The 24,428-nt window shown below is 34.2% G+C and overlaps 1 protein-coding gene across 3 annotated transcripts in view; it reads right to left on the reverse strand.

The window, feature by feature from the left end:
* Positions 1-4,361: 4,361 nt before the first annotated feature.
* Positions 4,362-24,428, reverse strand: part of LOC127262938 (uncharacterized) — a 34,827-nt gene continuing 14,760 nt past the window's right edge. For all 3 annotated transcript variants that reach the window (XM_051291807.1, XM_051291808.1, XM_051291809.1), the window contains 34 exons: positions 21,366-21,444; positions 21,119-21,197; positions 20,974-21,020; positions 20,685-20,879; positions 20,355-20,430; positions 19,781-19,861; positions 19,637-19,717; positions 18,658-18,734; positions 18,321-18,375; positions 18,160-18,208; positions 17,819-17,956; positions 15,105-15,186; positions 14,920-14,998; positions 14,142-14,188; positions 13,769-13,980; positions 13,040-13,127; positions 12,798-12,917; positions 12,596-12,714; positions 12,444-12,516; positions 12,235-12,354; positions 12,010-12,078; positions 11,729-11,899; positions 11,601-11,648; positions 11,325-11,466; positions 11,074-11,171; positions 9,701-9,845; positions 9,534-9,619; positions 9,352-9,462; positions 8,373-8,447; positions 7,416-7,481; positions 6,254-6,442; positions 5,754-5,864; positions 5,064-5,144; positions 4,362-4,808 (listed from right to left, as the gene is read on the reverse strand). In XM_051291807.1, the coding sequence (XP_051147764.1) occupies positions 4,626-4,808; positions 5,064-5,144; positions 5,754-5,864; positions 6,254-6,442; positions 7,416-7,481; positions 8,373-8,447; positions 9,352-9,462; positions 9,534-9,619; positions 9,701-9,845; positions 11,074-11,171; positions 11,325-11,466; positions 11,601-11,648; positions 11,729-11,899; positions 12,010-12,078; positions 12,235-12,354; positions 12,444-12,516; positions 12,596-12,714; positions 12,798-12,917; positions 13,040-13,127; positions 13,769-13,980; positions 14,142-14,188; positions 14,920-14,998; positions 15,105-15,186; positions 17,819-17,956; positions 18,160-18,208; positions 18,321-18,375; positions 18,658-18,734; positions 19,637-19,717; positions 19,781-19,861; positions 20,355-20,430; positions 20,685-20,879; positions 20,974-21,020; positions 21,119-21,197; positions 21,366-21,444 (3,472 nt within the window). In that variant the 3' untranslated portion in view covers positions 4,362-4,625. The remainder of the gene's footprint in view (positions 4,809-5,063; positions 5,145-5,753; positions 5,865-6,253; positions 6,443-7,415; positions 7,482-8,372; positions 8,448-9,351; positions 9,463-9,533; positions 9,620-9,700; positions 9,846-11,073; positions 11,172-11,324; positions 11,467-11,600; positions 11,649-11,728; positions 11,900-12,009; positions 12,079-12,234; positions 12,355-12,443; positions 12,517-12,595; positions 12,715-12,797; positions 12,918-13,039; positions 13,128-13,768; positions 13,981-14,141; positions 14,189-14,919; positions 14,999-15,104; positions 15,187-17,818; positions 17,957-18,159; positions 18,209-18,320; positions 18,376-18,657; positions 18,735-19,636; positions 19,718-19,780; positions 19,862-20,354; positions 20,431-20,684; positions 20,880-20,973; positions 21,021-21,118; positions 21,198-21,365; positions 21,445-24,428) is intronic.

Here is a 24,428-nt window from a genome sequence, read left to right on the forward strand (position 1 = left end):
TTTACTATTCAAATCCCAACTCAAAATCCAAACCCTCAAACAAACACACCCGTAACATATATAATTGTGCAATTGCAAAAGTGTCATCATTGTCCTATGGCTTGTATTATGTCAAAATAAGAGCCGTTGAAACATATGTTGTAAACTTGAAGTCTATGCAATTAAATGAATTTTTTATTTGGCACAATTGTCTCGGGCATCCTGGTAATACTATAATGACGCAAATAATTGAAAACTTCATTGACCATTCATTGAAAGATCGAAAGATCTTGAATTCGAATGAGTTCGCATGTGCTGCATACTCACAAGACAAATTAATAATCAGGCTATCACCAACCAAAGTTGGGGCTGAATCTCAATAATTTCTAAAAAGAATCGAGTGTGATATATGTGGACTTGTAGATCCATCATGAGGTCATTTAAATATTTCATAGTGCTTATTGATGCATCAACGAGATAGTCACACGTATGTTTACAATCTACGCGTAATTTAGCGTTTGCAAAGTTACTTGCACAAATAATTAAATTGTGAGCATACTTTCCTGGTTATCCAATAAAGAAATTTCGTCTCAATAATGCTAGTAAATATTTATCACAAATATTTGACAATTATTGCATAACTTTGGGAATAATTGTTAAACATTTGTTCCTTATAAAAAATGGTCTAGCAGAATTCTTTTATTAAAAGGTTGTAATTAATTTTCAAACCATTATTGATGAAATCCAAACTTCTCTCGTTTCTACTTGGTGCATGCAATATTACATGCAACAACACCTGTGCGAATCAGAATGACAAACTATCATAAATACTCCCCAACACAATTAGTGTTTGGAAAATAGCCCAATATTTCTCATTTGAGGATTTTTTATGTGCTATTTACGTGCCGATTGGACCACCTCAACGAACAAAAATAAGCCCCTAACGTTGTTTGAGAATTTATGTTGGGTATAAACCTCTGTCGATAATTAAATACCTCGAACCACTGACGGGTGATCTGTTTACCACGTGATTCACAGACTATCATTTTGACGAAACAAATTTCCCGACATTAGGGAGAGAACAAAATCAACTGAAAAAAGAAATCTCTTGGAAAATACCTATGACTTTCCTGGATCTTTGTTCACAACAATGTGAATTATAAGTACAAAGAATTATAAACTTGCAACAAATTTCAAATAAGTTACTGGACGCATTTAATGACTCCAGTAGAGTCACCAGGTTATATATTCCTACAGCAAAAGCACCGGCGAAGATAAATATCCCAGAAGGAGAAATGAAAAGTGCCAATGAATTTCTGCACTCTTGAAGCATGGCAGGTCTGTGGATTCCAAGGATAAAAATCTCGGAAAAAAATGGTATCGATTAATGATTCAATTCCTCAAATAATTTGTAATGATAATGAACAAATCCTCGAAGAGGATGCTTTTGAAGAGCCTACCTTAGAAGAAAATAAAGTTATTGAGAATTTAATTAACTTTATCGCTACAAAAAAAAAGTTGAAACCGAAAGGAAAATAATCATTGATAATGCTTTTGCATATAATGTGGCACTTGATTAATGGTAATGACGAGGATTCCAAACCAATATCAGTGGATGAATGTCGAAAAAGAAACGATTGACCAAAATAAAAATATGTGATCCAGTCTGAATTAAACTCACTGACCAAAGGAAATATCTTTGGACCCATAATTCAAACACCAAAATGTGTTAAGCCAGTTAGGTGCAAATGGGTATTTGTGGAAAAAAATAAATGAAGATAATGAAATTATTCGATACAAAGCGAGACTTGTAGCCCAAGGATTCTTACAAAGACCTGTGGTTGATTATGATAAAACATACTCTCCAGTTATGGATAGTATTACATTTAGATACATTATAAGCCTAACAGTGCATGAAAATCTTGATATGCGCCTTATGAATATAGTCATTGCCTACTTGTATAGCTCACTAGAGAATGATATTTATATGAAAAATTCTGAATGATATGACATGCCTAAAGCATGCAAATCAAATCAAATCCCAGATAATATTTTTTTATAAAAGTACAAAAGTCTCTAAATTGACTTAAATAGTCTGGACGCATGTGGTATAATCGTCTCACTAAGTGTTTAACAAAATAAGGTTATACGAACGATCCAATATGTCCACGTGTTTTTATATATAAAAAAAAGGTCAAAATTTGTGATTATTGCAGTATATGTTGATGATCTCAATATCATTGGAACTTCTGAAGAGCTTCAATTAGCCATGGAATATTGAAAAGGGAATTTAAGTTCAAAGACTTTAGAAAGATAAAGTTTTGCCTGCAAATTGAATATGTGGATAATGAAATATTTATTCACCAAACTGCTTATACCCATAAGGTATTGAAGAGATTTTATATGGATAAAACACATTCATTTAGTATCCCAATGATCGTTAGGTCACTTGATCCTAACAAGGAACTAGTTATACCAAAAGAAGACGATGGAAAAATAATTGGTCCTGAAGTACCATATCTCAGTACAATAGGTACACTCATGTACCTAGCAAATAGCACAATGCCAAATATTGCATTTTAAGTAAATTTATTAGTCAGATTTAGTTCATCTTCTACTAAACGACATTAGAATAGGGTTACGCATGTTTTGCGTTATCTTCAAAGGACAAATGATTTCAGTTTATTATACCAGAATAATTCTCAACACTAATTATTAGGCTATGCCGATGATTGATATTTGTCTAATCTGCACAAAACAAAATTGCAAACCGGCTACATATTTACATATGGTGATACTGGGATCTTCTATAGATCTACCAAACAGACAATAACTGTCACATTATCAAATCATGTCGAAGTATTGGATATCCATAGAACAGTTGAAAAGGTATTTGGTTGAGTTCAATGACCCTTCTTTTTTTTTTTTTTTTTTTTTTTAAATGTGGGTTATTGTTTGAAAATAAAAATTCCTCAACAATCATATATGAAGACAACGCAACTTGCATTGCCAATTAAAACGTGAATATATTAAATAAGATAGAATAAAACATATTTAATCAAATAAAACATATTTCATCAATTTTTTTCTTTACTCACGACCTTCAAAAGAATGATGAAATCGATGTGCAATAAATCCAATCATCTAAATATTTTATAGATTTATTAGCCAAAGCCCTACTGACAATATTCAACAAATTAGTAAAATGAATTGGAATGTGCCGGCTTAAAGATATCAAGTAAAGTCCAAATAAAAAATGGTGTACTCTTTTTTCTTCATTATGATTTTTTTCTTACATAGTTTTTTAATAGTATGATTTTAATGAGACACATTCTTTGTACAAAAAACTCCAAAGGAAACTATTGTAAACTACGTAATATATACATAAATATGGTGTATGTATTCGGTTGATGCATCATGACTCCTTATATTATTACATCATCACCTGTATTTTCCTATGCCTATAAATATGAATGAGATGTAAAATTTCATTCCTTATCAAATCACCCCACATCCCATTTATTCAATCTTCTCTCTCGGCCTAGCACTTCTATTCATACATTATATATATATATCATTAATATATATATACACTTGCATATATAATATAATATAATACCCTCGTATTCATATCTATACATATCATACATGTATACATATAAGAGAAAATTGTAAAAAATATCCTACACGTATACTTCATTATCACTTTTGTCCTGTATTTATCTCTCTGTCAAAATATATCCCACATGTTTTTAAAAGTCGCTATTTCTATCATTTGACTGCGCGTGGCCGCGCGTGATTGCGCGTAAGGGCGCGTGGTGCCCAATTTTTACGATTCAGCGATTCGATCTGTGAATTTCACGCGCGAGAAAATGACATAAATAACGACTTTTGTAAACATGTGAGATATATTTTGCCAGGGAGATAAATACAGGACAAAAGTGATAATAGAGTATAAGTGTGAGATATTTTTTACAATTTACTCATATACATATAATGTATATCTATTTGTACATGATATACTATATATATTATATTTTTATATATATACAAAATAGTGATTATCGGTTAGGAATAATTAATATTCCTACGTATTATATCTATAATAATATTTACAATACATACGACACTTTTAGAAGATAAAGTATAATGTCGATCTAAAAAGACACATTACCTTATGATATAAGTTAATATGTGACAATATATATATATATATATATATTCATATCATCATATGAATGGTATGACGGTGCTTGCAGAAGTCCTTTATAACTCCCCAGACATAAAATTCTAGAAAACAGCTCGTACCTCTCATAAACCTCCCGCCAAATTCTAAGATTCAACAACGAAGAGGATATTTTTCATGCCCACTTGGCACCTAATTAAAATTAAAATTTAAATTGTAGTAGTAAATCCATAGAAAGGATCGTCACTTCCATAGACATTTTTCACATCCATGTAAAAGTTTAGATTTATTCTACTAAATTTTGTTCCTAAAAAAATCGTCAGAGCACGTTTCGACCTTTTTTTGAATAGGAATATTTGGATCTGATTCAATTTGACGACCTATAACAAGTGATATTAAAAAACAATGCTATTATATATATATATATATATATATAGCAGCAACATTATTTATTGTGTCATTAAGCTTTACCAGCAGAGCCAAAGAGAAGCATCTTCTCAGCAGCTACAGTTTTCATGGCATCCTTGGAAGATGACATGACATGGACGAGATCTTTCTGAACCGTCGCCGTCAATGAATCCAAGTAAGCCTTGCGAACCTCTGTATTCACATTGAATTTCCGAACGCCCCTCTTAACGCATTCCTGTTTTCCCCAACAGACAACCAGTTATTAGTAGCTATGCCAAGTTCATCTCATGTTAGAAGCAACCTTATGAAATAAGCCTTTGTTAAGAGTGATAAGAAAATATGGCGATGGCATTTCTTAGTTAATCTTTGGGTGAATGAAAACTGTCTATAGAAATTTGACATAGTTGCATTTTGATGTATAACTGATCCTGTTGTGTGGAAATAAAAACTAGAAATTTTAATCCTCTTTGAACTAATGAAATGAAGTTACCTCAATAGTCTCTCTTGGTAAGCCAGAAGCGCCGTGAAGAACAAGGTGGACATCTTTTTGTGACGTCAAATCGTAAAGATCCTGAGAAATCAGAAAAACAATTAATTATCATTTGATCCTTGCTGTAAAAGTGCAATACATCACAAGCTTAATTAAAAAATAAAGGAATACAACGAGAACTATAAATGAATCGGAAGTGACTAAAGCATAGCACAAGTTGATACTGCAACTGGCAATATTCAACATATACGATTACAACTATTTTATCATCAAATAAATGATTGTAACCATCAGAAATATTTGACAAATCTATATACGCCACACCAACAACACATTTCTTGTACGCTGGAAATTTAGAGGCAAGAGGAACCCAATGTTGTCCAAAGCCACGAACTAGTATACTATTTAGGAAAATCGTAGACTTGCTACAAAAGAACCTAAAAGTTATGCCCAAGTGTTAAGCCAAAGTGAAATTATGAATTTGCATAATGTCATAAACACATAATTTATGCTCAACCATAGGCCAAATCAAATTTCGCATACTTATTTATTTATTTAATTTTTTTGCGCGCGTGCACACACACACACACACACAGATATATATATATATATATATAAATATGCATAATTTCTTAACAGGAATGGCAAGACTATGCAGCGAACAAGAATATGTGAAATTAAGTACTTAACCTTAAGCAAATCAAGTCTGATATTTGGGCCACTTGCAGGGTATTTTCCATGAACGTTTCCAACACAAACAGCCAAAGCATCTATCCCCGTAGAATCTATGAATTCAATCGCCTGAAACAGAGAGTAGGAAGGGGTTATGACAAGAACATTAACGCTCATTCAAAAAGCTATAGTAATATATATATATATATATATCTTGATTTCCTTTCTCTAGAAAATAGACCCAATGAACTAAAAAATTAAAAAAAATAATATAATAATAACAGATAAAAGGGTTCTCCTATGGAGAAAATATTGTAAACAACCTTACGTGTATATACATATATATATTTCGAATAATGCAATTTACCTCGTGATTTTCAAGGCTATGTGAATATTATTTACTTCACACATGAATTATTTATTTATTTATATATTTTGAATCTATCATATTTAATAGAGAAATGTCATATAATATACTTGTCATTTCTTACGTCCCTTAGGATGTGTGGGAGTCGAACCTGGTTAACATCAGTTAGTCGTGCTTCATAATCAGCTACAGTTAAGTCGTCTTCTGTTCCAGCCAATCTTCCCAACTCTGCCTCTACCATTATATTGTTTTTGTGTGCCAAGATGGAAATATACTTTGTGTAGGCAATATTTTCCTTGAAGGGCAAGTGGGAACCGTCAGCCATGACTGAATCAAAGCCCTGCCATTGATTAATTTACACAAACACAGATAACGTCACATGGAAATTGTTGATGTAATTTTTCAACAAAAATAAAGTAAAATTCAAAGATATAGAAAATATCCTTAAACTTGATTAATTAGTGCCTGAGATTAGGAATCTCTAAACACTGTATGGTACAGAAAATAAACTGGAAAATAAAAGACTGAAATTTAAAGTGGTGATCCCCAAATCTGACTTTGCTTTGTTGAAGTTGATTGAAGATGCCTTTTCTGACGGATTTGAATCCTTTAAATAGCCTTTCAGAGAAAACGGTTTGAACCGCCGTCTGGTCGGTTACAGCAACCGCTGTCAACCGACCACCAATTTCTCCTCTATTGACACGTATTACAACTTCCTTCAACCGTTCCCACCAGTCACAGAACTCAGACCTGCCTCTTACCCGACCTGCCTGTCCACTACCAAATTTCTTTTGCCCGACTTCGTCCTTCGCCCGACCTGCTTCTTCGCCCGACCTCACTTGGGCCGACCTCCGCATCAGCCGCCCTCCGTCTTTGACCGAAGACCTCCGCGTCTATCCGTACCTCTTCCTTGCCCGACCTTCCTCTTGACAGACCTCCGCGTCTGCCCGACCTTCCTCTTGACAGACCTCCGCGTCTGCCCGACTTTCCTCTTGACAGACCTCCGCGTCTGCCCGACTTCGCCTTCCATCCGATCTACGGTTTACCCGACTTGGGTACACCTTTTTTTTTAGACTCCGCCCGACCTTTCTTCCTTTCCCCGACCTTTATTCTGCCCGACCTCCAGACCTTTTGGCTTTCATTCAGACCCTACCCAAAATCCTACTGCCACTTACTATTATTATTATTTTTTGTGCTTAACAGAAATAATAATGGGGAACTATTTGCTGCTCTACATTACTTATCTCTACCCATGATGAAATGTGGCAAAAAGAAAGTACAGAAACAGATTGGAAGTAGAACAGAAACCATACCAGCTCCAGAATTTCCAGAAGTTCTTGCTTTGAGTTTCCATGGTCAAAGTGCACGGCAATAGGGACCTGTAATCCGTAATGATGGATTTAGGCCCGAAAGAAAGCCAATGCAATGATAAACTACAAGTTGAATTCTTCAAAGGCCTTATTTATATCTAATCTTTCAACATTTACAGATTAGGTAGTTGTAATACAGTTTCCCAGGGAAATTAAAGTTATTAATGAGACAAACCGAGCTGAACATGTGTTTGTTAGACGACGGAACTGAACTGAAGATATTGTTTGAATTTGATTCGTTAATTTTTATTTTTTTTGTATTTTCAATTCAGTTCAAGTTAACTCATGGAATAATTTTCTAATTTAAGATTAAACTAAAGTTTGATTTATATCATTAATTAATAATAAAATAAAACATTCTTATTTTTTTATCAATCATTTTTCTCTAGAAATGAAAATAAGTGTACCAAACATATATCCATAAATTATGAGGAGTGTTGAACATTTACAAACAACGCTCAAGTTTGTTCGTGACCATAATGAGATGAAAGTTTTGTTTATGTTTGTTTCATTTAGTTTATTTACAGAGTTGAAATGAACCGTATCATGTTGAGCTCATGGATAGTTCGATTGTTTCACGGATCTAATAGAAACTAATTCAACATTATAACAGATATGGTATCACATAGGATTAGTGAATAATATGTCAATGGCTATGGGAATACTACCGGAAAGGAATAAAATGTAGATATATAGAAAATGTACTAGGCAGTTAGTGACGCTAAAATTTATGGCTCTAGGTCCATAGGTTCCATAGCTAAAGATTACTTAATCTAAACTTCTAACGAAAAATGCCCTTAGAATCAGTTATCTACCACACAGTCCACATACAAGGATTCATATGTAATGTGTGTGTGTGTGTGTGTTAATATGCGTTTCCAAATTCCAAGTGCAACTTACCCTCGCTTGTTTTGCAGCAGAGACACAACAGGCTACCAATGGTATTCCTCCTTGCTTGAAAGCACCAGGATGGATCTGGAAACATAGAAAAGGAAATCATCATATTATCAAACTGTCCTATCAATTTAAATTATTGTCAACTCGAGGTCAAATAAGGAGCAGAGTTGAAACATTTGCAAATTATTTCAGAATCTTAATCTTAAATATAACAACATGAGATCATAATTAACACGAAGGTAGGAGAGGATAAGTGGGCAGAGGCGAGGCAGTGATGTCTGTGTTCAAATTCCATTTACAGTTAAATAGTTTGGTATAACTAGTAGCAGATAACCCCAAAGTCAGAAATACAGGCTTGATGGGCTTCTTAGCTCAAGAGTCAAGCTATTAAATTAACTAGATTTTATAAAAGGAAGAAAACCAGGAGCAGAAATGGTAGCGTAAGCTCCAATGCCAAGGTTCATTAGCTCCATTGTTGCAATAAGGTAGGGGTTGTTCTGGGGTACAGACATGGTAGATAATCTTCTTTCATGTCGTGTTCACAAAGAAGTTCCAGAGAGGAAGGAAAGCTTTGTTGATGAGAAAAGGAAGTTAACATCAACTCTAAAACTTCCTGCCCATTCCCATCGTCTCAATTCATTCAAGGCAGGGGCAAACTAACCCTAATTGAGAGATCTACAAAACATATTATGGCCTTGACTTTGAATATATATGCTATAGTGTTTGATTAATTAGTTAGTCTGGGTAATTGGTATGAGGAGCAGAATGCTGATTGCGTAATCCCTGCCGCGGAAATCTCTCTCAGTTAGTTAATGAAGTATACACACAGCTGCACAACAAATCGAAAACCTAAATTTCAATTATGTGATACTTCAGCTTAGAATTCTGAAAGCATATATCACAGCTGATTAGATGAAACCGTACTGAATCTGAAAGTACACTTTCAACTATTAAAATAAGTGAAATCATCAAATTTTAAGACCTGCAAAATAGCAGGGCTTCGTTGCTCCTCTGCTGCAGAAACCACTGCCTCAACTCCTTCTAAATTATAAACATTAAATGCTCCAACAGCATATCCACCCTTTTCTGCATTCTTTTTTTATGAAATGATTGTCAGTGTTTTATAGAGATAAATCTGAACTACTATAGATGGAAAGATCTTACAAGAAGAAGTTCCTTCGTTGAAAGCCTGCCTGGATGTGCCCAGCGCTTTACCACTTCGGCGACAGCTTTGCTGTCACCAACATTTCCTGAGAGTGTTCTTTTTATAATGTCAATGATGAAAGATTAATCCTAGAATAGGAGTTGATGGTGTGATGTATAAATGTCACCTGGAAAAACTATGTAGGGTACGTCTGGATGCCTGCTTTCAGGACCTAGTTGCCATAATGGCACCCCAGCAAGAGCCTGCCCCACAATTTTGGCTCGTTGTGCTTCTAGAGCTTTTGTTGCAATGTCCGAGGATGTAATTCCACCCTATTTAAAAAGTGTTTGTTACAGTCAATTCATAACAAATGCTGTATTGGCAGTAGAAGTTAACAACATCATAAACACATTCGGGTTAATGGAGACTTTTCATCATCTCAAATTCAATAACTTGGTAAAAGTGAATATGATACATTAAGAAGTATGAAAAAGATATAGCTTTGTCCAGTCTAAGTTGCTCCCGAGAATAAAATATTGCAAAATCTAAGTTAAGATCAATATTGTATCATCCCAATAATATATTAAATTCAAACAAAGCTGATACATATATATATATATATAACTAGAATAAATAAGAAATAAAAAACCTAAAATTTATCATCATTACAAGGTCAATCTCATGAAAAATGAGATAATAATAATAATAAATCAATGAAAATGCCTATCCCTTCAATTATGCTAATCCATTGTATAAAATGGTATATGCTTACACAAACAATCTTCAATTGTTAGTCAACAAACAATTTTGCAGGACCTCTTCCCTGGATCTGTCAATAGTGATTCTAAAAATGCCCTCAGTTGGATACACGATGCTGCTCCTCTTTGGAACCTTTATCTATAGATCATTAAGTTTCAGCTCCTCATTGTCAGACTCATATACTGTGATCATATATCTCTTTACTCCAATGGCTTAACTGACTTTGTTGCGAAACGCAGGCTTCCAGTCTCCTTTATCTTTCTATTTGGTTGCAATTATAGTAGTTTAGGTGTGAGTTCTTAGGATATCTATTGGTTCTCCTATGTTCTAGTAATTCCTTATATAATTCCCATTTCTTTCGAGGGAAAAAAGAAAAAGAACTTCAATAGTTTAGATGCCCTTAAGCATGAACTATAATGTCTATGAGAAAGAATAAACCATAAAAAATATAAGGTGACAGAGTATACCCATTAACCTAGAAAGGAATGAAAACAACAAAAAATGCACACAGAGGCAAGCATTTCTTGAGGTATAAGAGAATGACAAAGAATGAATAACGACAAAAGCAAAACCCTATTTCCCAAGTTCAAGAATAGTAGTGTAAGATGAAGGACATAAATGTATAAAGGCAAACAACAGTAAAACTGAGAATGCCTAATAATCCTCTACCCAGCATAACCAGAAAAAACAAGGACCAGAGCAAAGAAGCCAATGGTTGACTAAATGTATCTGGAACATTTCGAGAATGTATGCAAGAAATGTTTGGAGCAAACTCACAGCCTTCAACCAGCAAATAACTACCTTTGCAAGGATGTACCGTGGTCTCGTAGTTATCCTGCGTACTATCTCCACAAGTGCAGAGCTTACTTTACCATTGATCTCCAAGCTTTCAGAACCAGCTGTTCAACACAGTTGGTTATAAGGAGAATTTAGACATGTACCGTAATTAATTTTGCAACTGAGTGGATAGAAACTGGAGAAGAACTTGAAAGAAGCAGATGATCTTTCAGGTTACAAAATATATGAATGAAGAATAAGAATGAATGACATACTTTTTCCTACAACAAGTTGTCGACTGGTCATTACAAGAGTGTCTTTGCCACTTCTTAGGTACACATCAGCAATATCAGCTGTATAATTGATCTCGTCCTCTCTTTCGTCGACTGATTTCATTGCAACTTTATCAACAGAAACCTGTAAATATATGAGGGAGTTTAAAGGGGAGAATTTCTGATTGAATCTCACCACATATCACTGCACCTTTCTCCATTTCTAGTATTCAAATTTCAGCACTTAATTAATGTATAATCCACAAAATTATTACGTACCTCAATCCTTTTCAAGGCATGACCCCTTTGCAGCAGTAGTTCTTCAATCTACAAGACAGCAAAAGATTAATCGAATCATACTAAAACATGACATTTTCAATAGACAATGTTACTCCAGTAACTTAAACCTGCTTTGTTGTTTTCGGAACATAGGAGCCCACAACTATAAGCCCACCAGTCCTTTCCTTGGATATCCCAAGATCACCAGGCAACAGTGGAGGTTTTGGAATAATTCCAACACGAGCAGAAACAAAACTAGCCGCAGTACGGCATAAGAAACTCTTTCCCAGCAGTTCTGCCTGAAAAGTGATCGCAAAAGCAGGATGATAGAAAAAGCAGCCTTTTATAATTATTGCAAATATAGCTGCAATTAGCTTTTGAGAGAATAGCTAAAAATCAAAAGACCAACCTGAATCATTCCTGCTGCAAACACAGACATGTCCCTATCACTAGCAGCATTCACTATACATGTAGATCCCTGTTTCAATTAGCAATTCAGAAACATGATAACTGGACAAACATGGCAAATCAATTATCTGCATTTTTCATCTCGTACAGATAGAGATTGAGAACATATTAGACAACATTATTAGTACGTCAGATATTATCCTATCCTGAAAACGCTTATTTGTACCTTTTTCAAACTGCATAGGCGTTGACAAACAGCCTCAGGTCCACCCCTCCTGAGTAGTTCGATGGAAATGGATGCAACATCGCATGCTTTGACACGACCTCGAGTCTTCTCCTCCACCCACTGAAATTTGTGCCAAGTTTCTTTGTAAATATTACTTAAGGTAAGATTGGAGATTTTGGTTTGGACAAAACTTATGCCAAATGCTAGACCTCTTTTAGATTAGAAGATTTATAACCAAACGACGCATCTTTAGCAAATTCGGTTTCACCTGCAGGGATAAGCCTGCACACGTAAAGCTCTTTAGTCTTTAGCCAATGCTTTTCATTTGGCAATGTTAAGCACAGAATTGAAAGAATAATACCTTTCAGAGTCTGCCACATAGTGGATATCCCCAACAGTGTACCGTCCTCCTTGTAGAAAGAAAGGGCAAAGTATCCACAAATCAACCTCACCAATTACAGAAATAGCAGCATCTGCTTCCTAAACATATCAAGGGTATGGACATTAACCACTTTGAGAAAATAGTTAAAAAAGGTTACTGTTTTTTGTGTTCGAGATCTTGCCTCAGGGAAATGACCTCTCAATGTTGAATCCCCCCTCAGAACTACAGTGTACTGAGAGTTGTCAACTGTCTTTGCTGCATTAGACAGATTACTGCAGATCTCTGTTATTAGGTCAGTGGCCTGTATCAAGGAAACTCCACTAAGTAACCACACAAATGTGTGAACACAATGGCTCATCCAAGAAAAGCTGCAATTCCATCCCTTTACAAGAATTTAAAGTGAAAGTAGTTTGATCATTTTACCTTCTCAGAACTTACGGACCGTGAATTTGTCAAAATGAAAAAGCATTTAGGTCTTTTGCTGAACTGTTCAACAAGTGACGGAATGCTCCTGAAATTAAAGCAGAAACGAAAGAATGGATATAATTTTTGACACTATAGCTTACACATATTTGTCACAACTCCCAGAAATTTTGAAATTCTATAGTGCTGGAAATCACTTGGTATTAGGCATAGCACATAATTCTATATCAGATTTAATATTACTTATGTAACAACATGTGGTAACAATAACTTGTATACATATGATTATGGGATTCTCTGTCAATCAATTTTAAGCGTATTTACTCAGGCAATGAAATGCCAACTCCTCTGTATATTTAGAGGAATTCTCATATACTATGAATGCCAATCTAATAAAATATGCAGACTTTAAAAGCATAAAAAAGTACAGATAAGATAATTTAAATTTTAATTGTGCTTAGCCTCTAACGTAGCGGGAGAAGTCCCAATATCCCATAATTTCTTCTCTGTTTTTTATTTTTTATTTTTTACAGGTCAGCAGTTTCTGGATATCTTATGTAGAATCTCTAACACTAATCTCAGACAAACCATAATAATTACTTTTTGCAGCCAACAACATCAGAATATTGCCATAACATGGTGTAACTGATTCTGCCATCACAGACATTGTTGTTCACTAGATTTTTGTAAAAAATAAACATATAACACACAAGGCTAATCTTGACTCACCATTCTGTCAATACATCAATGTCATGAACTGTTTGAGTTCCAGTTGGATCATCATCCAAAACAACCAATGTTTTCAAGTTTTTCTGAGTGAGGTTAATGATATCCTCAATAGGATCTGTTGGCCACTCAGGTGGAAGCGATTGAAGGACAGATTCTTTACTCAAGGCATGGAGCTTTCCTTCAACTTTGACTCCTGTTAGTGTCTCATAAACCTGTAAATTAAAGGGCAGTATAGGGCAAGGGACAATAAGGTCAACAGACTTTCCTATTGGTCTGTAATAATCAGTTAAAATTTCAAATACTCCAGAAGGTAATTTCACTCCAAGCTTGATACAATTCCAGAAAACAATTGTTTGAACATATGTAGTTAAACCTTTACTACAGCAGAATCATCTATCCGGCCCCAACCAGCAGCAGAACCTGTCCATGAACCATTTGATGTTATATTGAGGCATTAACTTTGATATAACAAGGGGCACCATTTTTACTTTCTGAATTTATTTTTTCTACAACAGCTACACAGTCCAAGACACATGTACTCTGCACTCTGACATGTCAGAAGAAATAAATGAAAAATAAGAATGGTACATGTTTTTTAAAATAAACTATTTATTTTTTCATGCAAATGGGCACACTCAATAAGCAGTTACATAAATAATTCAACAAGTGATTACATTAGGACCAAAGGGACTTCATTTTCATCAGGATCTAATTACACTAACTCAGTTTAATAACACAGCAGGGAGGGTAGACCACAAAAAGTTAGTCGTTCAATGTGGAAGTAAGAGTAAACAACCTTCAGCCTGGGGGAAATCCAGAGAAAACAAGAAATATCATTCCCAATTAGGCTGCTTCGACGACGAAGTATTCAGTGACTTAATGCTTACTTTCTTTGACAAGTCAATTATCAAGTGATGTTAGATACATTGAAATGGTGTAGAAATGATTATCAGATATTTATTGAACTGCATAAAAGTGAACACCAAAAATAAAAGTATTTACAATAGAAATGTTAATAACCAAATGAAACCCTATCCTTAAAGATTGAATCCTTATTAAAGAGAATCTTAACAATAGTGGAAATTGCACTAGAAACTATACGAAAATATTATTGGGAAAGGATGTAGATAAAAAATTGCGAGTCTACCCACCTGACACGAACAATTGATGTGCAGCATTAGACACATGAAGTGGCACCTTGCGTGATGAGCATTCACGAGAAACAATGCCCTAACAAAGCGAAATAATAATGAGAACTTGCTTGCATATTGTATTTAATTCCTCCTAATTAAAAAGAGGGGAAAAAATGATATAGAATTTGGTACTATAGCCTTACCAAATCTTTGACAAAGATATCAAGTGCAGATAATGGCGTATAATCATTCTCCACCATATGTGGACCACGATTCTCAAACATCCTGAGGTAGAGAGTACTTGGATATAGTTTAAACTGTAATGAACTTCAATTGCTATAAAAATCTCAAATGAGTAATGACATGCCTCAAATAAAATGAAAGATGACAGAGATGAGCCTCTATCTAAAAAATGGATGTACAATGAGTTCATCAGGATTCAAAATAAAATCAAAGGGAGCTTGGAAACACAAGCAATGAGAAATGATAGTAGCTCGTTGGTTTATAGGTGTTATCATATGCAGTCCAAAGAGTTTAGGTAATACTTTTAAAATGACTCTCGACTATTCAGGAAGTATCGCGGCCTTGGCTTTCATAAGACCCGTGCATTCAAACTCTCCTCTACTACTTCAGCTAGGAATGGAGGAAGGGAGGCACGAGACCATAGGTATTGGCAGGTTCTCAGTGTGTTGTGGAGAAGGAAATGAATGGAAAGGTGGACACAAACCCGCTTAGAAGTGGATTCCCCTACCTATGACTGCACGTTAGGCCCAGTCCTGGTTTTGAAATGCCGATGAGCACGGGACTGGCTGAAATGAATGAACTACCCCGCTTGCCTGTACCCATTTTATGAAAAGCAATCTTGTACAAGAGCAGGGAAGAGGGAAAGAAAGTAAGCTGCAGAAAGGAGATTCCATCCTCATTCCGCTTATACATTTTGTGTGATTAAGCAATCCACCAAAATAGCATCATAGAAGACAGAGTAGTAGCCGAGACAGTTCAACTATTTCAGGATTCCATTGTGTAAATCAGTGAATAAACAATAAGGAGATTTAGTAGTAAAATAATTTAGCTACAATGGTTCATAAAATTTGAACACCATAACCGAACCTCAATCGAAAGAACCAAAACATTCATACTGATTTAGTTCTATAGAAAGGGAAACACTTGAGATAAAAGAGCCTTATAGCCAAGTAAAAAAGTCCTATGTTCATAGCTCACTTACCGAGATCATCGACAAAATTGTTTCTGCTTCTAGGAATGTGGTGAAAAGTGAAAGCTGGGAATCTAAAAATTATATGTTGCAACTTATTTATTTCAAAATTGAGCTTCAATGGGGTATCACTGCGAATCCATCTAAGGCACTTTTAGAATTCTATTCCACTGTAATTTTAGGATAAAGAGGATCTATTCTAGTATAAGATGGTTTTGGTAACTGGATGATGACAAGTATGTCTGCCTGATTTTAATCTGCAATGTCTATTTGTTTGGACATTAGTTATTTTCCACCGCCCCTTCCGTGGAATCAACAACTCTGTACTTGAGACATATTTTGGTGCTTAGATTGGGTGTGAGAAATTTCTTGAATGTTGTCAACCAAAAAGGAAGTATGTATGATCATGCCTGGATATTTTGTTCAATACCATTCCCTGACTAAGAGATAAGAAAAGATTCCATTCGAGGTCAGTCTCCAAATTACTGTATAAGGTTCATAGTAGGGAATAAAGCATCATTTCAGAATTTTATAGTAATATAATATTGTCAAATCTTTAAGACTTGGCCATGTTATTTGGTTTCCACATTAATTATGCTATTTTGGAAACTTCATAGATAGAGTTTAATTGAATAAAAAGAAAAACAGAGATATTTCTGCTAAAACTCTCCAGCCACAAGCTTCATTCTATTTATGACAACACCAAGAGAACCACAGTTCTTTGGGTGATTTCTTCTCTCATACGCCAACATGACATTCATGCCCTACTGTAATTGGTCAAAACTTATTCATCAATAATATATCATTCACACAGTTCTCTATCATTAAACATCAGTCAGAGCAAGCAATATCACTTTGCACTTTCACAATTAGGATTTCAGAAGATAAAATAGGAAATAGCATGTATAGTAGTTTAAACTTATTCTGACTTACTTCCCCCCAAAAAAAAAAAAAAAAAAATTCCAACATGAAAAACAGCAACAAAGGTGATAGCATGCAATGCATGCAATATGGCTACAACTAGAGTGTGTTGTTTGACTCACTTCATATGACAATCACATCAGGATCATGAAGATAAAAGTGCAGTATAAGTTGATAAGATAAAAGCAGATATAAGAGAATATTAGCCATTAAAAGATACTCCCTCCGTCCCACCACAGATGACCCCATTTCCTTTTTGGTACATCCCACAAAAGATGACCCCTTTCCATTTTTGGTAAGTTTATCAATTTTAAACTTACTTAACAATTATAAATCAATTTAATTAAACTTCTAACATCTTACACTTAGGACCCACTTAAAACCCCTTCATTTCTATCTCTCTCCTCAATTAACAAATATTTTTATCTACCTTTAAAAGTCCTCATTTTTTTATAAAACTAATTTATGGTAATGATAAATAAATAAATATATTTTTTTATTCATTTGTATTATATAAAATTTTATTATCTACAAAATGATATCTATATTGTATATATTTTATTGAGATATAATTCTAAAAATATTTAAAATACCAACAATACTACACATATAAAAAATAATAAAATATTATCTTAACTTATAATTAATAACTTAATAACCTACACTACCTAAAATACGGGTGTCCCTAACAAAAGGCTCCATCTTTCATGGGACGGAGGGAGTATTTTCAAAATTATTGCATTGCATTCCAAAATAATACTTACAGAAGTATGTAAGACATACCATGATGTTCCTGTGCTGTTTTTTATTACATCAAACAATACTTTGGTATTAAGACCCAGTCTAGCTCCAAATGCCATAGCTTCTGCTGCTGATGCTATATGCACCCCCGCAAGGAGTTGGTTGACCATTTTCACACCGCTAAAAAATGTCATATGGAACAAGTATATTGTCAATATAATACGATCACAAATAAAAATTATAAGAAACATTGGATATGACACTAGTATACATCCTACATACAACAGAATAAAATAAATAAATAAAATAATTAGATATTTATCCAGAATTAATCACATGAAAATCAGATGGAAAAAAAAAAGAAAAATGAAACTTCAATTTACCTTCCAGCTCCACAACCACCATTTATGATATAAAGCTTCTCACTCATTGCTGTATTAAAACCAATCAAATAATATCAATTATAAGAGATTATTAGACTTAAAAACTCAGAACCCATTGTTTTCTTTTCTTTTTTTTTTTTTTTTTTTTTTTTTTTTTAAACCTGTGAGTACTGAACCAGCATGCTCAAGAGCTTCATCTGAACCTGATGCCATTACCTGAAATAAATGTCAGTACTTTGTGTTGCTTTCAAGGATGAAAAAGGGAAATAATTAGGAGAATTCCATGATGACTATTCTCATTGATGCTCTAGGCACATGTAGAGTACAAGACATCAAACTAATTACAGAGATTGAATAGAAGCTAAATAAGGCACTGCTCTAGGAACTCAATAATTAGTCAATGCATAGTTGATCTGCCATAAAAGGTGGATACATTCCAACAGGAAATTTTCTATATTTTCTTCATATCAAGATACAAACAAAATTCAAGAATCTTACAGTCAGGGTTCCATTGGCAGCTCTTTGCACCCCACCTGAGACAGGAGCATCCACCAACTTCAAATGTTTTGACTCATCTGCACAAAATTAGCAGCATTCATAACGCAATAAATGTCTGAAGCAGAAAAGGCAAGCTGCTTTGAAAAATTAATGGGGTTTATGAAAAATATTTCGAGAGAGTTTTCTTGTAATAAATAAATTTTGAGGTAAATATATATGCAATCATAATAACCCTCTGAAGAAGTTACATCAATATACATAAGTACTCTAAATATTCACATTCCATAACAGAGTTTATGAAGTTATGTCACTACTATTCTTAGACATTGTTTAGCTTTCAAGTATTGCTTATTCTCTAATGATGTATGATAATGTAGACATAATGGATGTTTCTTCAAAGTGTTAAGTCATTAAGATTTGTCTGAAATTATGAGAAATAAAGTTAAAGAAACAGGGCTTTATTAATAAAACAATTACCTTCTGCCCATCTTTCTTGTCCCTTTTGGATGTTCAACAAAACAGCATTTCATTTATGTGGGGACATGATTTATGGTGCAAAAGTAAATTAAATTTCCTAATGGTGCACATATAGCTTTCAAAGTGATCTAAACAGCATTTCATTTCTGTGGAACTTGTATTTATGTGTGTTGCACGAGCCCGCATTGTACATAAAGATACAAGGGCGACAACCAGTATCGATGTGTAAATACCTCAAATAATCATTCAGATCTTTCTATATTTAATTGGTGACAAGTTGGCTAATCTAATTTTTTCCTCTATTTATTTAATAATTTAATTTTATACTTACCATGAAATCAGAACAATATAAATATAATAAAACAATGTAAGACCAAATAATAAACCAGGTAAACTTGCTTGCTGCTTTAAGTGAAAGAGGTAATTTTCACTTAGAAACCAAATCAATTTTCATTTCTTTCTATATATTGAATAGGATATCAAGAGAATATGCTGAACCTACTTTGCAATCTTTGTTCTAGCTGGCTGACAAATGCTGGAGAAACAGTGGAAGAAAGAACAATAGTAGCTCCAGATGGGAGGGCTGCAACATCAGAAACAGTCAGTCCTGTTCCTTGTTCATGTAAAAGTAAATAGAGACACTTACCAGACACTGCACCATTATCCCCATACAAAACGCTTTCAGCTTGGTATTCATTTGTAACCATTATAACCAGAACATCAACATCTGGAGATGATGAAATGTTAGCAGCATGCAACCCATGAGCACAAGAGGTTAGTAAGTGTCTAGTACAAGTTCATGAAATACCTAGATGAAATGATGTAGTAAACATTGCACTCAATAAAAAAGGTGTGTCCATGGAAATCCTTGAACTTCAAGGACACCGATATGGCATGCTAAAATTACATGTGATATTTGATCACCAGCACATTCAGTAGAAAAATCTAAGCAAAATACTGTACGAATTAAAATCGACAATGATGTAATATAAGACAGTTTCAATTTTGGTTTCTGTGTGTACAAAGAAGCTTAGTATGCCTAGGCATTTACGATCACTCTTTCTGCCTTAATACCATGTCTATTTAAGCTTAAACTCACTCATCAGAAGGTTGGACAAAGAGCAAGACATCATAAGAAATGTTGAAACCATGACAATAAACAAAATTGCCAATAGAGAAATGTTGCATGCATTTTAAAGTTTCTTCAACAAGAATAATACCTTTGGACGCCACTGCTGGGCTGCTTGCTGCAATACCACCTTGAATTTCAAATCGAGACAGCGTAGGTTTATACACCTACTCACAAAAGACAAATTACCATTACTAGAACAATTGATCTTTAGTCTTGGCTATAATCCAAGCTCACAGAAATTTCTATGGCAACGTGGCCAAGCCATTACAGAAAAAGGTCGGTCAAGCCATTATCAGTTCTTCAGATACAGTAGCACAGGGGAAATCGCAATGAGGCATATGATGTATATCCAGTCAGGTAGGTCATATTTATTCTCATCAAGGTCAATATTAAGAATGTTAAGGAGTTGAAGACTTACATCATAACCAAACACCGTGAAATTGGATTTTAACAAGTGTGTTGCCATGCCAAATCCCATTGCTCCTAACCCAATAAATCCAATTCGCTTTACAGTTTTGGATTTGGCAGATAATTGACTAGCCAGTTCCTCTGGATTGTATGCTTTTGCATTTGCTGCATCTGTGATGTTCACTCCATATAACTTTTCCAAGACCTGTTGCATATATTTCAATTGGAGATAAATACTCACAGTTTTGGAGAATAGAAGGGGTGAAAGACTATATAGAAATTTTCCACTTCTAGTTTACCTTTAGCAATGTTGTGTTGTCATTATTCATCAATAAATGTGAAGATCCTGACAAAACAAGCAGAAAACAGGCGTAAAATAATTACTCTCCATTCTCTAAATTGTATTGCAATTAAACTCATCACAAACATTATGTTACACAGTACCTGCAAGGATTTGTTGGTGCGCAACAGTTAAAAGTGGAAGTGGAAATATTTGTGATTTTGCTGTATCCAATACTGCTCCCTAGAATGTAATTGGAAAATCATGAGAACCAGATAATGCTTGAAATGTCAAAGATATCCCAGAAATACCAAACACCTGGATAATAATACAAGTCGACAATGCAGCATATAAAATAATACGACTCTGTAGCGATGACAGGAAATGCAATTGCAATTTTTTATATTTTACCAAGTTCTGATGAAGAGCACCAAGTAGATGAATGGACTGGTTATCCCTCAACAAATTGGGAACATAATTTTTGAAAACCCTGCAAAAGCAATGAAAATATGAGATGAATACTAAAGCACCCAGGTCAAGCCATATGATGATCATGAAGTTAAAATCGCATAGAATCAAAAGTGATAGGAGAAAAATAAATTGTTTATGACCAAGACAAAAAAAAAGGTGAATCATTTATACAACCGTTACTAAGGCTTGCAACACAAGCTCATTAGGTGGGAGTGTGGGACTTAACTCTGTAATTTTACTTTCTTGTTGAAGTAAAAAATTAATTAACAAAAATTGTGAGCCTCAATATCCAAGGATATATCCTTCTGGCTTCTCAGTGCAATCTTTTTCCTTCCCATTCAAGATTTCAAAATTTCAACCAATTCTACTATGAGAAGATAAATTTCAATTTTCTTTTACTTATTATTATTATTACATTATGAGAGAAACTTTTGAGATGCCCATTGATAATCAAATTAAGGTCTATTTATAGATTTTATACAAAAGAATAAACTCAAATTATAACAACATAATCTAGTGGATATATCTAAATAATAACAACATAATATAAAATATATTCCTAAATAATAACTATCAAATCTAAATAATATCAACTAAAATATCTACCTAACATATATTTCTAACACTCCGTCTCAAACTCAAGTTGGTGATAGAAGCCAACTCGAGTTTGGCAAAAGAAGCAAAAGTTGGATTTTGAAAATAGACGAACTTCATAACTGGACATCAACATTCAAATTGATTCTTTATCGAGGTGGGACGCTAGACCCTAAGAAATTAGAATATTGGCCAAACTAAGGTTTTCAGTGACGTCAATCCTCTGTCGCGGGAATGCGCCAATGTGGAAACTCTAATAAATTGAAGTTTTGACCAAATAAAGATTTTTAATGGCAGTGATCCTCTATCGTAGCCGCCGCAGGCAGCGATCCTCTGTCGTTACCCTAAGAAAATAAACCTTAATAGGCAGAAATTCCAGACATATAATTAAATATCAGACCAAAAATCTTATCAAAACCAAGGTTGTTACGACAAGGATTTAGGCACGATGCCATCGGACTGCTATATTGCCTAGGCAACACGGCGCCCGAAATGGCGACAATATAGCAATATGGCGACTTGCCTATTATAAGTTTCTAATATTTAATTATACAATATAAAATTACAACATCAAATTACTAAATTTCAAATAAAATATCAAAGTACTAAACATAACCATCAAAATACTAAAATACCAACATGTCAAAATATGAAAGTTGCAAAACACCAAAAAAAACCCTCAATTTCTCAAATTTCTCAAATTCACATTAGTCTTTAGTGTTCATCTCATCATCTTCATCATTTTCTTCATCATCATTTGCCAAACGTCTGATAGAAGAGCCATGCCGACGGTCATACATGATGGGCGGACCTGCGGATTCACCAACACCTCTACTATGAAGGTTGGAATTATTGAGATTTCTTGAAGCACCTACAGCTTCATCAACATAATGTCACTCAAGATCTCTATCTTCATAAACCAAATCTCAAGAATTATCAAGTCATTCATTGTCCCATTGAAATTCTTAAAGAACTAAGGGATTATAATTGCTTCCTTCTTTCCGCCAATTTTGAAAGCGATGTGCAATATTTCGATTGTATTGAACATACACCAAATCATTTAGCATTTGGTGCTTTAGTCTATTTCTTTTATTGGTATAAATATAAAAATAAAAATTTTTATCAAAATTTGAAGATTATTACTTAAATATTAATATAAGTAAATTTAAAAATTCAAATGTACTTCAATTGCGCTCACAACAGGCAGAAGAGTAATATAGACTAATAGTCCGTAAAGAAAGTAATCGAAGTTCTTCGTTGTCACCACTATATGCATCCCACCAATCAACTAATATATATATATATATAAAGAATATATTTAAAATTTGAAATTAAGTTTCATAGAAAATAAATATATATATCTATGTTAAAAAATCTTACGATGACTCTTTTGCATTTGGTGTTTGATTGTCAATTGACGGCCAAAGCTTCATCGAATTTTATCGTAATCATCTGCTTGACCACTAATCTTATCCATCAACTCTTCTTTTTAACCATCTTTTCTGGAACATCATTAAACAGTTGCGTTGCTTACGAGCAAATACGGGATCACTTATCTTCAATTCAAAATATTTTGAAGGATTTAGGAATAGTGCTGCCCCATATAACTTCGCCTCCATTTGATTGATCCATTGATCCTCAATTATTTCCATCAACTTGGCCAACAACCTTGTTTTGTTGTTGCTCGTAAAAGATTCAGTTATTTTCTTCTTCGCGTAATTCATAACCGAAGAAAGCTCAAGCATGGCTGGCTTTTCATCACCATCAACTATCCTCAAAACAATCAAAAGAGGGAGTGTTGCTCGTAAACAATCTTCTACCTGATCCCAAATTTTCTATGAATGAATGGTTTCCATCACTTTTTGCCTTTTGACATTTTCGACACCTTATTATCGCTCCAATTATCACTCACAAATAACCGCCTCAATTCATTCCTATGTTTGTTTAAACTCTGCAAAGTGAGAAATGCGGTAGCAAATTGGGTAGTCGCCGGCCTCACGAGATCTCTGCCCCTGTCTTTTCCCTCATTGCACTTAGAATTTTTCCATGTCGATAAATAAAAGTGGTGACATCCCTAACCTTTTGAATGTAGAGTTTAAATTCATTCATTTTCCCAATGTCTTCTAGCATAAAATCGATACAATGAGATGCAAAAGGTGCCTAAAAAGGACCAGGAATGCGTTGTTCTAATAATCTTCCCGCCGATTTATAATTTTCTCCATTATCCGTTACAATTTGCCCAATATGTTTCTAGCCAATTTCTTCAACATTTTTTTTTCAAGCAGGCAAGCCAACATTCTTGACTCAGCTTATGCATCAATAGACTCCAAGAAAAAAGTCACTCTCTGGACTGTTGACAAAAAGATTTATCAAGTGACACCCATATTGCTTAAAAGCTTCCATGTGCCT

The sequence above is a fragment of the Andrographis paniculata genome, unplaced genomic scaffold (assembly GCF_009805555.1).
Source record: "Andrographis paniculata isolate CXL003 unplaced genomic scaffold, ASM980555v1 Contig66END, whole genome shotgun sequence".
Classification (NCBI taxonomy): Eukaryota; Viridiplantae; Streptophyta; class Magnoliopsida; order Lamiales; family Acanthaceae; genus Andrographis; species Andrographis paniculata.